The 14,164-nt window shown below is 39.8% G+C and overlaps 1 protein-coding gene across 3 annotated transcripts in view; it reads right to left on the bottom strand.

The window, feature by feature from the left end:
• The window catches only part of SMC1B (structural maintenance of chromosomes 1B), a 63,873-nt gene that overhangs the window by 47,279 nt on the left and 2,430 nt on the right, over positions 1-14,164 (bottom strand). For all 3 annotated transcript variants that reach the window (XM_050805819.1, XM_050805820.1, XM_050805821.1), the window contains exons 2-6: positions 11,696-11,884; positions 10,084-10,196; positions 9,791-9,994; positions 5,662-5,900; positions 2,439-2,697 (exon numbers count right to left, since the gene is read on the bottom strand). In XM_050805819.1, the coding sequence (XP_050661776.1) occupies positions 2,439-2,697; positions 5,662-5,900; positions 9,791-9,994; positions 10,084-10,196; positions 11,696-11,884 (1,004 nt within the window). The remainder of the gene's footprint in view (positions 1-2,438; positions 2,698-5,661; positions 5,901-9,790; positions 9,995-10,083; positions 10,197-11,695; positions 11,885-14,164) is intronic.

Below are 14,164 nucleotides of genomic sequence, written 5' to 3'. Positions count from 1 at the left end.
GCATGAAAGCTCCTTTTAAAAAACTGTTTATTATTTATTTATTTATTTATATTTGAAACTGTTATTTATTTTTATTTTGCTCTGTTGCCCAGGCTGGAGTACAGTGGCACAATCATGGCTCACTATAGCCTTGGCCTCCTGGACTCAAGTGTTTATCTTATTATTCATAAGGTAACCATTTTTTCCTCTCATAAACACTTAAAAGATACATGTGGCTTTGAGGGGACATGATCTCTTAATTTTTTTTTTTTTTTGAGACGGAGTCTCGCTCTGTCGCCCAGGCTGGAGTGCAGTGGCGCGATCTCGGCTCACTGCAAGCTCCGCCTCCCAGGTTCACGCCATTCTCCTGCCTCAGCCTCCCGAGTAGCTGGGACTACAGGCGCCCTCAACCGCGCCCGGCTAATTTTTTGTATTTTTAGTAGAGACGGGGTTTCACCGTGGTCTCGATCTCCTGACCTTGTGATCCGCCCGCCTCGGCCTCCCAAAGTGCTGGGATTACAGGTGTGAGCCACCGCGCCCGGCATGATCACTTAATTGACAAGAAGGAAACTAATTACTTAAGGTGCTTTAAAATGTTCAGTGACGAATTAATCTCTAACTTATTATACAAGATTTAATTATAATCAGTAGATGGCAAAAACACGTAATTGACAACCACATTTTTATCATTTATCTTTTATCAATTTTATGATAATCTTATATCACAATTATATACAAAAATAATTATGACTATGTAAGTAGAAAAAATACATCATTTTCTCTGGATTCTCCTTTCTCTTTTAAGATTTTTGGACAGAGACCTTAGTATAGAGGTTTTCGTTGCTCTATTTTAAACAGTCTTTTAGGCCAGGCACAGTGGATCATGCCTGTAATCCCAGCACTTTGGGAAGCTGAGGCAAGAGGATCACTTGAGCCCAGGAGTTTGAGACCAGCCTGGGCAACACAGTGTGACCTCATCTCTACAAAAAATTTAAAAATTAGCCAGGTATGGTAGCATGCACCTGTAGACAGGAGGATAGACTGAGCCCAGGAGTAACACTGTAGTGAACTATGATTGATAGCAGCAGGAGGCAGATAAATCCTAGGCAGACAGGGGTGGGCCCCCAGTGAAACCTTCAAGACAAAGACAGTTTAAAGCCTAGCTACAAGTCCTGGGTAAATCCCCAGACAAGATTGAGAACCTCTCTTCCTGTTTGGTGTGCTTACCTCTGATTGATCCCTACCCATCACCTATTTTACATACACCTACCCTTCCCTAATTGGCTTTTCACACTGTTGTACCCACTTTAGAGTGGTGCCTTTATTTTAGCCTTTTTATGCATACTCACAAACCAATCAGCACACATTCCCCCATTGTGAGTCTATAAAAGCCCCAGACCCAGCTACACTGGGGGAGAAACCACCTGACTTCAGGTAGTGGACGACAACCTCTTGCATCCCCTCTCTGCTGAGAGCTGTTTCATTACTCAATAAAATTCTTCTTTGCCTTCCTCACTCTTCGATTGCCCGTGTAGCCTCATTCTTCTTAGACACAAGACAAGAACTCAGGACCCACTGAATATGAGTACACAGAAGGCTGAAACACTGTGGCCCTCTGCCCTCTGCTGGCAGAGGGCAGCCGCCCCACATGACAGGAAGCAGTGGCAGGGCTGAGTCAGCCCTGGAGCTGAGGGCCAGAGTGGGCCAAGAGGCTGACAGAGCTGTTAACACGCGACCATGGCAGCTGTGGCATTTGCACCAGAGTGCAGGCTAGGTGCAGCCTGGCAAGCTGAGTGGACGGGGTGTCTCCTGCAGTGAATGTGGGACCAAGCAAGGCCTGGAAGCAAGGCCTGGGCAAGGGTGTCACCAACCGAGGGTCTCTGGCTAACAAAGTGACTGAGAAAAATCCTGCATTGGCCAGGCATGGTGGCTCATGCCTGCAATCCCTGCACTTTGAGAGGCCGAGGCGGGTGAATCACCTGAGGTCGGGAGTTTGAGACCAGCCTGACCAACATGGAGAAACCCTGTCTTTACTAAAAATACAAAATTAGCCAGGCATGGTGGCGCATGCCTGTAATCTCAGCTACTCAGGAGGCTGAGGCAGGAGAATCACTTGAACCCAGAAGGCGGAGGTTGCAGTGAGCCAAGACCACACCATTGCACTCCAACGTGGGCAACAAGAGTGAAACTCCTTCTCAAAAACAAACAAAAATCCTGCATCATGATCATGCCACTGCACTCCAGCCTGAGTGACAGAGCGAGACCCTCTCTCTACAAAATTAAAATTAAAAATAAATAAATTTAGATTCTGTATACAGGCTGAAAAATTTAAATCCCCACAATTTACACTGAGGATAATCTCTTAAAATATCACACAGGTCATCTTTTAAATTTTTTTCTAATTCAAAGAAGCTGAAATAATAGAAACATAAGATTTCCCCTAAGTTGACCTTTTTTACCTGACTGGCTTCCAGTTCAATGTCTCGCCCTTTACGTAAAATTTCTTCCTCAATCTGTTTTTCGAAACTTCTCCATGCACCATCTAAATCAGCCAGCTCTGTCTCCAGGGCTTTTATATCATCCTCCTGTTTAGAACATTGTTTTTCGCTGTCCTTTATTGATTTCTTAGCCACATCTAATTTCTTAAGGTGGTGAGAAGTGTTTTCTTTGGCTTTAATGTACTGAGGCCTCTTCTGATTTAAAAGGGTTTCAAGTGACCTGAAAAGGGAAAAACATTTGCTTTAAAGAAAATTTCATTTCTTTGATATATAAAGGGAAGAAGTTGTTTTGATCAAACCACTTTAAAAAAGAAATCCTAAAATCAACTTTCAGAAACTGTAAGCAGATCAGTGGTTGCCAAAGGTTGAGCAAGGTCAGTGGGAGGGTTGAATAAAGCACAGGATCACTTTTGAGAGTGGTACTGTAGTGGTAGACACTTGACACTATGAATTTGCCAAAACCTATACTACTTTACAGCACCAAGAATGAACCTTAATGTAAGCAAATTAAAAAAGAATCACTCAGGAGGCTAAGGGATCCTAGATGGAATGTAGAATGCAATAAAAGAATCTAACTTTATTACAAATGTAGAAACAACCTTACTGAAGTGGTGGAAGGAAAACATGCTGACCAAATTCTAGAAATGAGTGGAGTCTGTAAGACTAAAAACAGAAGAATTGTACATAAGTACTTTGTAACATATAGTTACAAAGATGCTTTCCAAGGGGTATGGGTTAACAATTCTGACACTATTACATATGATTACTGGAATTGCACAATTAAGCAAATGGATGGCAGATGGTAGAAGCCAGATTTCCCACTGTTGAAGTGGGAGGTTACAGATAAGCAAGAGAAGGCTAGAATGATTAATGGCTTAGAATTGGGAGACATCAATATGAACTCATGTTTAGCTTAATATAGATGGTCACATACGAAAATATTTATAGCTATGTGTATAAATAGTATACACACGTATTTCCTAGTTCCAACAGCTGAGAAAGCCTAGAAGCAAGGACACTCCAGTAACAACGAACACATCTACCACCTAGATGTTGGTTCCCAATACCATTCTTCAATAAAAGGAACCAGGGTTCCTTGGAGAGCCTGGGGCAGGCTCACACAAGTTGGGGCAAGCTGATGCTTGGACTGCCTTATACAAGATGACACTAGAAGATACTTATCTTCTAGAAAGTAAGGAAGAGCTCCAAAAAAAATCACAATAATGAGAATATTTCAAAGGGATGCAGGAGCCAACTCAAAGAGTTCTCAGTGGCCACAGCAGGAACAATCTAAGCAATAAAATCAACAAGGTAATATTGGATTATAACCCCAAATGTAAAATATCCATAAATCTATACTGATGTAAATAACAATTAATTTAATTTAAAAATAAACAAGTAGAGACAAATCTGTGCAGAATTCCAAATAAATCATGTAGATACTTTGCCCTCAAGGTAAAACATAACTCTCCCTACTCCTTAAGTGTGGGCTATGCATAGTGACTTCCTCTCAAAGACTGCAGTATGAAAAGGGAGAAAAACTTATAGTGGAGAAACATGACAAACCTGACATTCAGTCAGGTGATCAAGGTCAACATCAACAGTGATACCATGTTGATATGACATATGATATACTATACGATAAATGTCATGTGACATATATAATACACTGACACTCTAATAGAATATAATGCAAATGACATTTTACTTCTGTGGTCTTCCTCCCCACAGTCTGTATCTTCAGTCTAATTATGAGAAAACCATCAGACAAATCCCAGTTGAAAGATGTTCTACAAAAAAACTGACCAATATTCCTCAAAATTGTCAAGCTCATCAAAAACAAGAACTGTCACAGCTAAAAGGTGCCTAAGGAAACATATAACTAAACGTAATATGGCATTTTGGATCATAAAAAGGACATTAGGCAAAAACTGAGAAAATATGTATAAAGTATGGACTTTAGTTAATGTATCAATATTAGTTTATTAATTGACAATGTATCATAATAATGTAAGATGTTAATAGCAGAAACTGAGTGTTGGGAATATGGGACTGATACAGGAGCAAAAAATAAATTATTTAGGCAGATAGTAAAGGTTAAGAGAGTTCTCAGCAGAGCTTCCCTTTTAACAAAAAGCAGCCCCCAAATCATTTCTTTTATAACAAAGAGGAGCCTGAAAAGTCAAGCTACAAACATACATAAGCAAGCTGGAAGCTTGTACGAGTGAATGCCAGCAGCTGAGCCAACAGAAAAGGGCTACCCAGAAGCCAGCTAAGTTCAACGTGAAGGCTCCATCTTCCCTTTTCTTTGTCACCATGTGTACAGTAGAAAAGTTGGCAACATGGTATCAGCCAGGTACAGAATCTGCACAATAAAAAATTAGGGTGGGTGGCCAGCTTCTTTGTGCACTATGCAAATGGCACACCTAGTCCTAACCAGTTCTTCACGTGCTCTGCAAATGGCATACCTGGTGTGAGCAATCCTTCATGCCCTAAATCAGACACCACCTCCTCAAGCACATCTATAAAACCTCCTGTACTTCGCTGTGGACCAGAAGACCCGATCGGCAGCCCCTCTCTCTGCATGGAAGAAAGCTTTTCTCTTTCTTTCACCTATTAAACCTCCACTCTTAACCTTACTCCTTGTGGGTCTGCATCCTTGATTTCCTTCGTGTAAGGCAATGAACCTCGGGTATTACTCCAGACAACCACCACCACTTCAGGACCATTCTATACTATTTTTTTTTTCCTTGAGATGGAGTCTCACTCTGTCACCTAGACTGGAGTGCAGTGGTGCGATCTCAGCTTACTGCAAGCTCCACCTCCTGGGTTCATGCCATTCTCCTGCCTCAGCCTCCCAAGTAGCTAGGACTATAGGCGCCTGCCACCATGCCCAGCTAATTTTTTGTATTTTTAGTAGAGACGGGGTTTCACCATGTTAGCCAGGATGGTCTCAATCTCCTGACCTTGTGATCCACCCACCTCGGCCTCCGAAAGTGCTGGGATTACAGGTGTGGGCCACCGCGCCTGGCCTGTACTATCTTTATAATTTTTCTGTATATCTAAAAGTATTCCAAAGTAAAATGCTTATTTTTAAAAATCAATTTTCAAAGTGTCACTTACATTATTTCCTCTGTCAACCTACATATAACCCAATTGTTAATATCAACTTTTAAAAACTCACTTTAATTCTTTTTCTGTTTGTTGTAGTTGTCTAGTTAGAATTCCATGTTCCTTTTTCCTGGCTTTAACTATGTTTTCATGATGAGACAAAGACTCTCTTGTGACACTCAAATCCCTTTTCACATGCTCTAACTTGGTGTTCAGGAAATCAATCTTTTTCTCATTATGGTACAGTTGAAAAAGCTGCAGTTGTATCTTGTTCATTTTCAGTTCTTCAAGGAGACTCTGGTAACGTTCTGCCTATAAAAGAGTATAATTCAACAGCAGTTAAAAGGGAGTATATTTAAGTTGGCCTTTAATAAACTCAACTATTGTACCAACAAATTAATAAATTTTTATTTGTCATTAGGACATAATATCCTTGCCAAAAGTAGCATAATTTGGCGAGGGTTTCTGAATATACTTTTTAAATAACCCAGTAAACCAGTAAATGATGTTGTGTTCTTGTGCTCAGTGGTATGATGATAAGAACAATGAAGTGGCGTGCATTCACCTGGGTCCCTTTTGTCTGGACCTGTGAGCTTGACAACTCAATCAGTATTTCTGGCATCAGCTTCCTCCTTTGTAAACTGAAAGAAGAGTGTGATATGACTAATAAAGTGCTAGCAACTTTAAATTCAGTGACTCCAGGAAAAATTCCTACTACAGGAAGTAGTTTTTCTACTGATAAAACAGGACTCTTACAATGCTAAATTATATGTGAAAAATAATAATTTCCTTAACATCTGTGCTATTAAAGAAATAAAGGAACAGACTACCTCAAGAGGAGCTCCTAATCAATACTGGAAGTATTTCAAGTAATAGGCTATCTGCTAGGATGTTTAAAAAACAATTAGGAAGTTGTTTTGTTCTAACTGTCCTTAAAATGTTTAAATTCTGCAATTCAGTATATCGTGATTACTACAGTCTGATTTCCACTGCTGCCACTCCTTTCCACTAACAAAACCAAGGACATGTATACACACATTCGAAAATATGAAGACATAGAGAAACATCACTAATAAGAAACATCCACTTTTCATTTACTTCTTCAAATATGTATCGAGTACTATGTGCCAGGCACTGGTCTACGCATTGGCAATACAGCAGAAAATAAGACAGACTATCCCTGATCTTGTTTGTTTGTTTGAGACAGAGTTTTGTTCTCTCACCCAGGCTGGAATGCAATAGCACGATCACAGCTCACTGTAGCCTCGACCTCCTGGGCCCAAGAGATCCTTCTGCCTCAGCCTCCTGTGTGGGTGGTCTCCTCCCTTACCACCACACCTGGCAAATGTTTTAAGTCTTATTTTTGTAGAGATGAGGTCTCACTATGTTGCCCAGGCTAGTCTCGAACTCCTGGGCTCAAGGGATGCTCCCACCTCGGCCTCCCAAAGTACTGGGATTAAAGATGTAAGCCACCATACCCAGCCCAACCCTGCTCTCATGCAGTTTATATTCCAGTTATTCTAATGGGGAGAAGAGAGGAAGAAAAGTCAGAGAATAAATACGAGGACCAAACTCTGACCTTTTTTCTTCTCTTGCCCAAATTTCTATCTAAGGAGCCTGGGGAATCTGCTCTACAAAGTGTCATCAGAGAATTTTTTTTTTTTTTTTTTTTTTGAGACAGAGTCTCACTCTGTCACCCAGGCTAAAGTAGCGCAGTGGTGCCATCTCGGCTCACTGCAACCTCTGCCTTTTCAGTTCAAGTGATTCTCCTGCCTCAGCCTCCTGAGTAGCTGGGATTACAGGCATGTGCCACCACACCTGGCTAATTTTTCTATTTTCAGTAGAGACGGGGTTTCTCCATGTTGGCCAGGCTGGTCTGAAACTCCTCACCTTAAGTCATCCGCCCGCCTCCGTCTCCCAAAGTGTGGGGATTACAGGCGTGAGCCACCACGCTTGGCCAGAGGGGTTTTATTCAACCCTATATAATATAGCTTACTTTCCAACCTGATGCTGGCATAGTATCACATGACAGAAAAGGAAGGAAATTAAAATATTTTAACTGCGAATATGTTTCTTTGCCGTATCTTGAAATAGCCCTGCAAAGTTGTCTCTTGTGGGGAAAAATCTACATTCTGTAAAGAATCCCCTTTCCCTTTTCCAAGCCTCTTTTCCCAAACCAGGAGACAATCAGCTAAGAGTCCAATACCTTTTTAAGTCTGATAAGAAACATTTACAATCTATTCTCTCTGAAGCCTGCTACCTGGAGGCTTCATCTGCATAACAAGAACATTGGTCTCTACAATCCCTTATCTTAACCCAGACATTTCCTTTCTGTTGACTCCAGGTCTTTATATAAGACTCTTTTGACCAACTGCCAATAAGAAAATCTTTGAGGCTGGGCGCGGTGGCTCAAGCCTGTAATCCCAGCACTTTGGGAAGCGGAGACAGGCAAATCACGAGGTCAGGAGATCGAGACCATCCTGGTTAACACGGTGAAACCCCACCTCTACTAAAAAGAATACAAAAAAACTAGCCGGGCGAGGTGGCGGGTGCCTGTAGTCCCAGCTACTCGGGAGGCTGAGGCAGGAGAATGGCGTAAACCCAGGAGGCGGAGCTTGCAGTGAGTTGAGATCCGGCCACTGCACTCCAGCCTGGGCGACAGAGCAAGACTCCGTCTCAAAAAAAAAAAAAAAGAAAGAAAATCTTTGAATCCACCTGGAAGCCCCACTCCCCCTCCTTTCCAGAATGAACCAATGTACATCTTACAAGCATTGACTGATGTCTTATAGCCCCTAAAATGTATAAGACCTAGCTGTGGCCCGACCACTTTGGACACATGTTCTCAGGATCTCCTTAGAGCTGTGTCACAGGCCATGGTCACTCATATTTGGCTCAGAATAAGTCTCTTCAAATATTTTACAGAGTTTGACTCTTTGTTGACAGACAAACAAACAAATAATAAACAAGATAATTTTATACAGCAATAAATGCTACAAAAGAAACAAAATAGGGCAATGTGCTAGTACAAGGGAAAGGGTGCTAATTTAGATTGGAGGAATGAACAGTAAATGCCTACCTGAGAAAATGGCTTTTTAATAAAAACATGAAAGAGAGACTACCAGGTATGCAAAATCAGGCATACAGCTATCTAGGCAGAGGAAATAGCAAAAATCCCAGAATAGAAAGAAGTTTGTTGTGTTCAACACATAACAAAGGTCAATGTGGCAGCAAAGCACAGGAAGTTAAGGTTCAAGAGGTAAACAGGGACAAGACCAGTACACTTTATAAGAGACAACATTATCAGTGCAGTGAGAAGCACTGCACTGGAAGGTTTTATGCATGGAAAGTTAGGATCTGATTTGAGTTTCAAAAATATCACTTTAACTACAACCGAAGACAAGGTACTATATTAGGCATTGTGAAGCGGCCCAAGAAATGTACAGAGATACATTTGCATGTAATGTGGCCATGGCCTCCTAGGAGCTTCCCAAGACACTTTCAGGGGGTCCTTGAAAGCAAAATTATTTTCATAGTAATACTAAGACTTTATTTGTCTATTTCAATGTGTTGACACTTGCACTGACAGTGTGGATAAAATTGCTGGGTCTTATCATAAGTAAGATTTAACATAGAAGTGTTTATGAGAATCCAGCTGTCTTTTATTAAGTTAGACATTAAGGAAATTATAAAAGTGGTAAAACAATGTCTATTGGTTTCGGAAAATATAGTCATCTTTCATAAAAATGCTATTTATGTTAACATGTAATGAGTTTATTGCTATTTTTACAGGGATCATTAAAACAGTTTTTAAATTTCCAGTGTTAATTTCAAATACAATAAATATTAATAGATATAACCCATATGAACAAAAACTCCTTGGGGTCCTCAATAATTTTTAAGAGCATAAGGGTTTTAATATCCAAACATCTGAGAGCCTTTGCTACATAAGACAAAAACCCCTCAAGCTTGTTTTCAGTTGGGAAAATCAGACATTTTTCTAGTTTAGGCTGTCCTGCCTATTCGGAAAGAAAAACCCAAATAGTGGGAAATACATAAAAAAGTTTATCTTAATGAATATTGGGCTTTAATTGTCTTATACTATTAAATTAATCTTCTTGGTAACCCCAAGCCCATATCTAGTGATTCTAATATAGAAAATTTGGTATCCAATACTTAATGGTTACATCTTCATGACATCTTACCTCTTCCTTCTCTAATTTTGCCTGTCTGCGCTCTGCCGCTACATTTTTTTTCTTATTAAAATTAAACTGTGCATCCTCTTCGGCTTTTTGTAACTTTCTTTTCTTTTCTTCGTATTCTCCTATAAGCTCTCCTGAAGTGCTGATTTCTTCAAAAAACTGTGTCCTTTCTTTGGGTTTCTTCATTGAAATTGACTCTACAGTTCCCTTTTAAAAACAGTAATGCACACCAACATAAAAAATATAGTGATGTGTTTTCAAAATTCTGAATCAAATAAACTACTACAGCTACTTACCTGAAAAACTAAACAATTTTGTGCTTTGGCTATTATGCCTATCTTTTCCAACTCTGCAATGTAAACAGAACGACTCACAAGATTATCATCAAAGCGAAATTCTGAGCATCCCCCTAAAATAAAAGAATAAAAAGCCTGTTAAAAAATATATAAATACCAGATATATCTCAAAATCCATTGAAAGTTTAATAAAATTACTTTTACATGGGAATAAATGCATTTAATGAGTCAACAAATATTAAGTGTCTATTACATGTCAAGGTCTATTTTACAGTGGCGAACAAAACACATGAAAGTCTCTGATCTGAAGGAGCATATATCCGAGTCAGGATGTAAAAGGAAAATAAATCTCAGAACTCCCAACTCACTAAGCCAAAGGGAAAAGTTGAGCTGGAAACTAGGTCATGCAAACTTGCCTCCTATTTTGTTCCTAAATAAGGTAGCTGTAAAGATTAAACAACAACAACAACAACTGCATGCCTCCTTCACAATTTACCCACAGGGAAATTCCTTGTGGGCCCCAAGATCTTTACCCTAAAACAGTTCTGTTGAATTTCAACCTGACAATATAAAATGACAGCTTATCTTCACATGTACAGGACAAAGGACAGAACTCAAAGTCATCCCTCTGCTCATCTGAGATAAATGCATATCTGATTGTCTCCTCTGCCCTATCTTTATCTTTTTTTTTCTGAGACAGGGTCTTGCTCTGTTGCCCAGGTTGGAGTGCAGTGGCGCAAACTCGGCTCACTGTATCCTAGACCTCCCAAACTCAAGTGATCTTCCCAACTTAGCCTCCTAAGTACTGGGACTACAGGCTCACGCTACCACACACAGCTAATTTTTTGTACAGACAGGGTCTCACCACGTTACCCAGGCTGGTCTCCAACTCCTGAGTTCAAGCAATCCTCCCGCTGTGGCCTCCCAAAGTGCTGGGATAACAGGCGTGAGCCACCATGCCCAGCCTATATTATCTTACATAAAAATGCAGATTCACTGAGCTAGCCTAAGGCATGAATGACTCTGCCTCTACCCCCATCACATGTAAACAACTGATCAAAGGCTCAAATAATTCAACTACTGGTCTCTTATCCATCCACACCTTTAAAAAAAATTTCTTCCTCTTTCCCCAATCCTCGCCCTTTTCCTGTAAATATATATATACACACACACAAATTCAAACATTTCACTCAAGTTGCTTTTTGGTGGTAGAAAAAACTGTCTATAAAAGCCAAAAATGTGCATACAATTTGTTCATCACTAAGAAAAACTGATAAACATAAAGAACTTCAAGAATAAATGTTATGATTTCTCTGTCTTCAAGGTACTCCCTCCTTCATCTTAACTAAATATCCAGATTTTAAAATGTTATTTGACAGTAGGGGGATTTGAACAATTATGTCTGTTAAGGAAAAGCAGACATAATTGGAGAATTATGTGGCGAATCAAACAGGTTGTTACTTGCTTCTGAGATATGCTATGCAAGAGAAAAAAAGAACTCTAGCTCATTATGCCAGTAGAATAATAAACCATACCCTCCAAAAAAAGAAAAAACGGGCAATCTTACTTGACTCTTGAAAAATAAAATGAAAAAAAATTTTATAAAAAGTACCTCGGATAATCCTTGTAAATGTTTTCTCTTCACCACTTTCCTCCACATATACAATTTTTACACTTGCAGAAGAAGAAATAGGTTTTCCAATATGTGCTCCATGAATGAGTTCTTGAATATTTTTCACTCTTAAATTAATTGTTTTCTCTCCCATTACAAAACTAAGTGCATCCATTACATTAGATTTTCCTGGGGAAGAAAAGAAAAAAACTATACATTCTTAATGCTAAAAAGCCCTGCCCAGAGCTGAAGAAACCAGGTCACCAATTGAAGTGAAATATAGCCAATAGACATGTCCTTCTTAATCAATGTTCAAAATGCATGACTGAAATATCTGATGTAGAAAATTTGCTTCTTCCACGCATCCATTGTAGACTATTAAGAGGTCTAAATTTAAGGGCTGAAATACATGTATCTAAATTCCAGCTCTCTTCCATTATTAGGTATCACACCATGGCAAATCATTTAACTTCACTGAGTTTCAGTTATCCTCATTTTATAAATATGGAAACTATCACCTAAAGCATTGGTGCAGCAACAAATCCTCATATACTCTAAAAAAAAGAGACGCTAAGGCTGGGCGCAGTGGCTCACACCTGTAATCCCAGCACTTTGGGAGGCCAAGGTGGGCAGATCACCTGAGGTCAAGAGTTCGAGATTAGCCTGGCCAACATGGTGAAACTCCCTCTCTACCAAAAAATATAAAAAACAGCTGGGCTTGGTGGCACGGACCTGTAGTCCCAGCTACTCAGGAGGCTGAGGCAAGAGAATCGCTTGAACCTAGGAGGCGGTGGTTGCAGTGAGCCGAGACTGCACCACTGCACTCCAGCCTGGGCAACGTGGAGACTCCAACTCAAAATAAACAAACAAACAAACAAACAAACAAAGAGAAGCTAACTAAATCCAGGATCTTTTCAAGGGCTAGATCAAAATTGTTTATGATTGGTATGAGATGGTGCTACAGAAAATTTATATAACAGGATTGATACTGTTATCTTTTGAAAGTCCTACTTACAAGGTTGGCTGGCTTACAGGGATTTGGATTAGGATGTTGGGAGGGTTTCTAACATTCCCTATTAAGAATGGTTCACTGTGCCTAAACTATCTGTGCAAACAATATGATTTAATCTGAACAAATGCTTTCTTTCTAGGATTCTGGAATATTATTTTATAATTTCTTTTGAGGAAGATCTGGCGTAAGAAGATTCTGGAACTTGGGTACATGATAGGCAAACCGTGCCTATGTGACAATCTCCCGATAAAAACGCTGCACATTGAGTCTTTAGTGAGGTTCCCTGGTGGGCAACATTTCACATGTGTGGACTAGCTGCTGGAGGAATGAAGCACTGAGTGACACCAATGGGTAAGGACTTAGAATCTTGCACCTGGTTTCCTAAGACTTTGCCCCATATACCCTGTCCCTTTGCTGAGTTTGCTTTGTATTTTTTCACTGTAATAAATAATAGTATTGAGTCAAACTATATGTAGAACCCTGTGAGTTTTCCCAACAAATTACTGAACCTAAGGGTAGCTGTGGGCATTCCTAATCCCAATGTTAAATCTGTTACCCAATCATTGGCCCATAATTTTCTCTAAGACAATTTCCAAGGTGCAACGTCAATGCAGCTGTCACCATCTCTATTAATTTATTTCCCCTTTTCACATCCCTTTCCCTATATCCATAGAGCAGTTTAAATTTTCAGGCTGGGTGCAGCAGCTCACGCCTGTAATCCCAGCACTTTGGGAGGCCGAGCCAGGAAGATCACCTGAGGTCAGGGATTTGAGACCAGCCTGACCAACATGGTGAAACCCCATCTCTACTAAAATACAAAAAATTAGCCAGCTGCATTGGCACGCGCCTGTAATCCCAGCTACTCGGGAGGCTGAGGCAGGAGAATTGCTTGAACCCATAAGACAGAGGTTGCAGTGGGCTGGTATTACACCACTGTACTCCAGCCTGGGCAAGAGAGCAAGACTCCATCTCAAGACAAAATAAATAATTAATTTTCAATGCCAAAAGTAGGAAAGTAACATGAACAAAGCAAAGAAATACTATCAGCCACTGGAAATATGGCTTAGTTTTAGAGGTTTAGGGTCTTTCTAAAAAGAACTAGAAATAAATTGCTGCAAATTTACTTAGCTGAGTCTCAGTCAACTAACAGATATGAAATGGCTTTTTTGGGTTAATGGATAATCTGCACATTGAGGGCTATTGTAAGACAGTGAAAATGGGACAAGGTAAACATTCATTGAATTAAATTATTAGGTAATTCAAGTATAAGTAACAGAACTAAACAGAAACTTTTAAAATCAATGTCATTATTTAAATCTGCCTAAAATAAATACTTCTCATCCAAATCCATTTATTCCATTAAATTTCATTAATATTGTCCCTGTCTAATAAAGGTTATAGTCTGTCAAGAGACTCAAGGCAGCATAACATACCATAAAGTGGCAACAACCCAAACA

This window comes from Macaca thibetana, chromosome 10, assembly GCF_024542745.1.
Source record: "Macaca thibetana thibetana isolate TM-01 chromosome 10, ASM2454274v1, whole genome shotgun sequence".
In the NCBI taxonomy this organism is placed as follows: domain Eukaryota; kingdom Metazoa; phylum Chordata; class Mammalia; order Primates; family Cercopithecidae; genus Macaca; species Macaca thibetana.
Note: the sequence above shows the minus strand (reverse complement) of the source record. Positions and strands in the feature narration are given on the sequence as shown.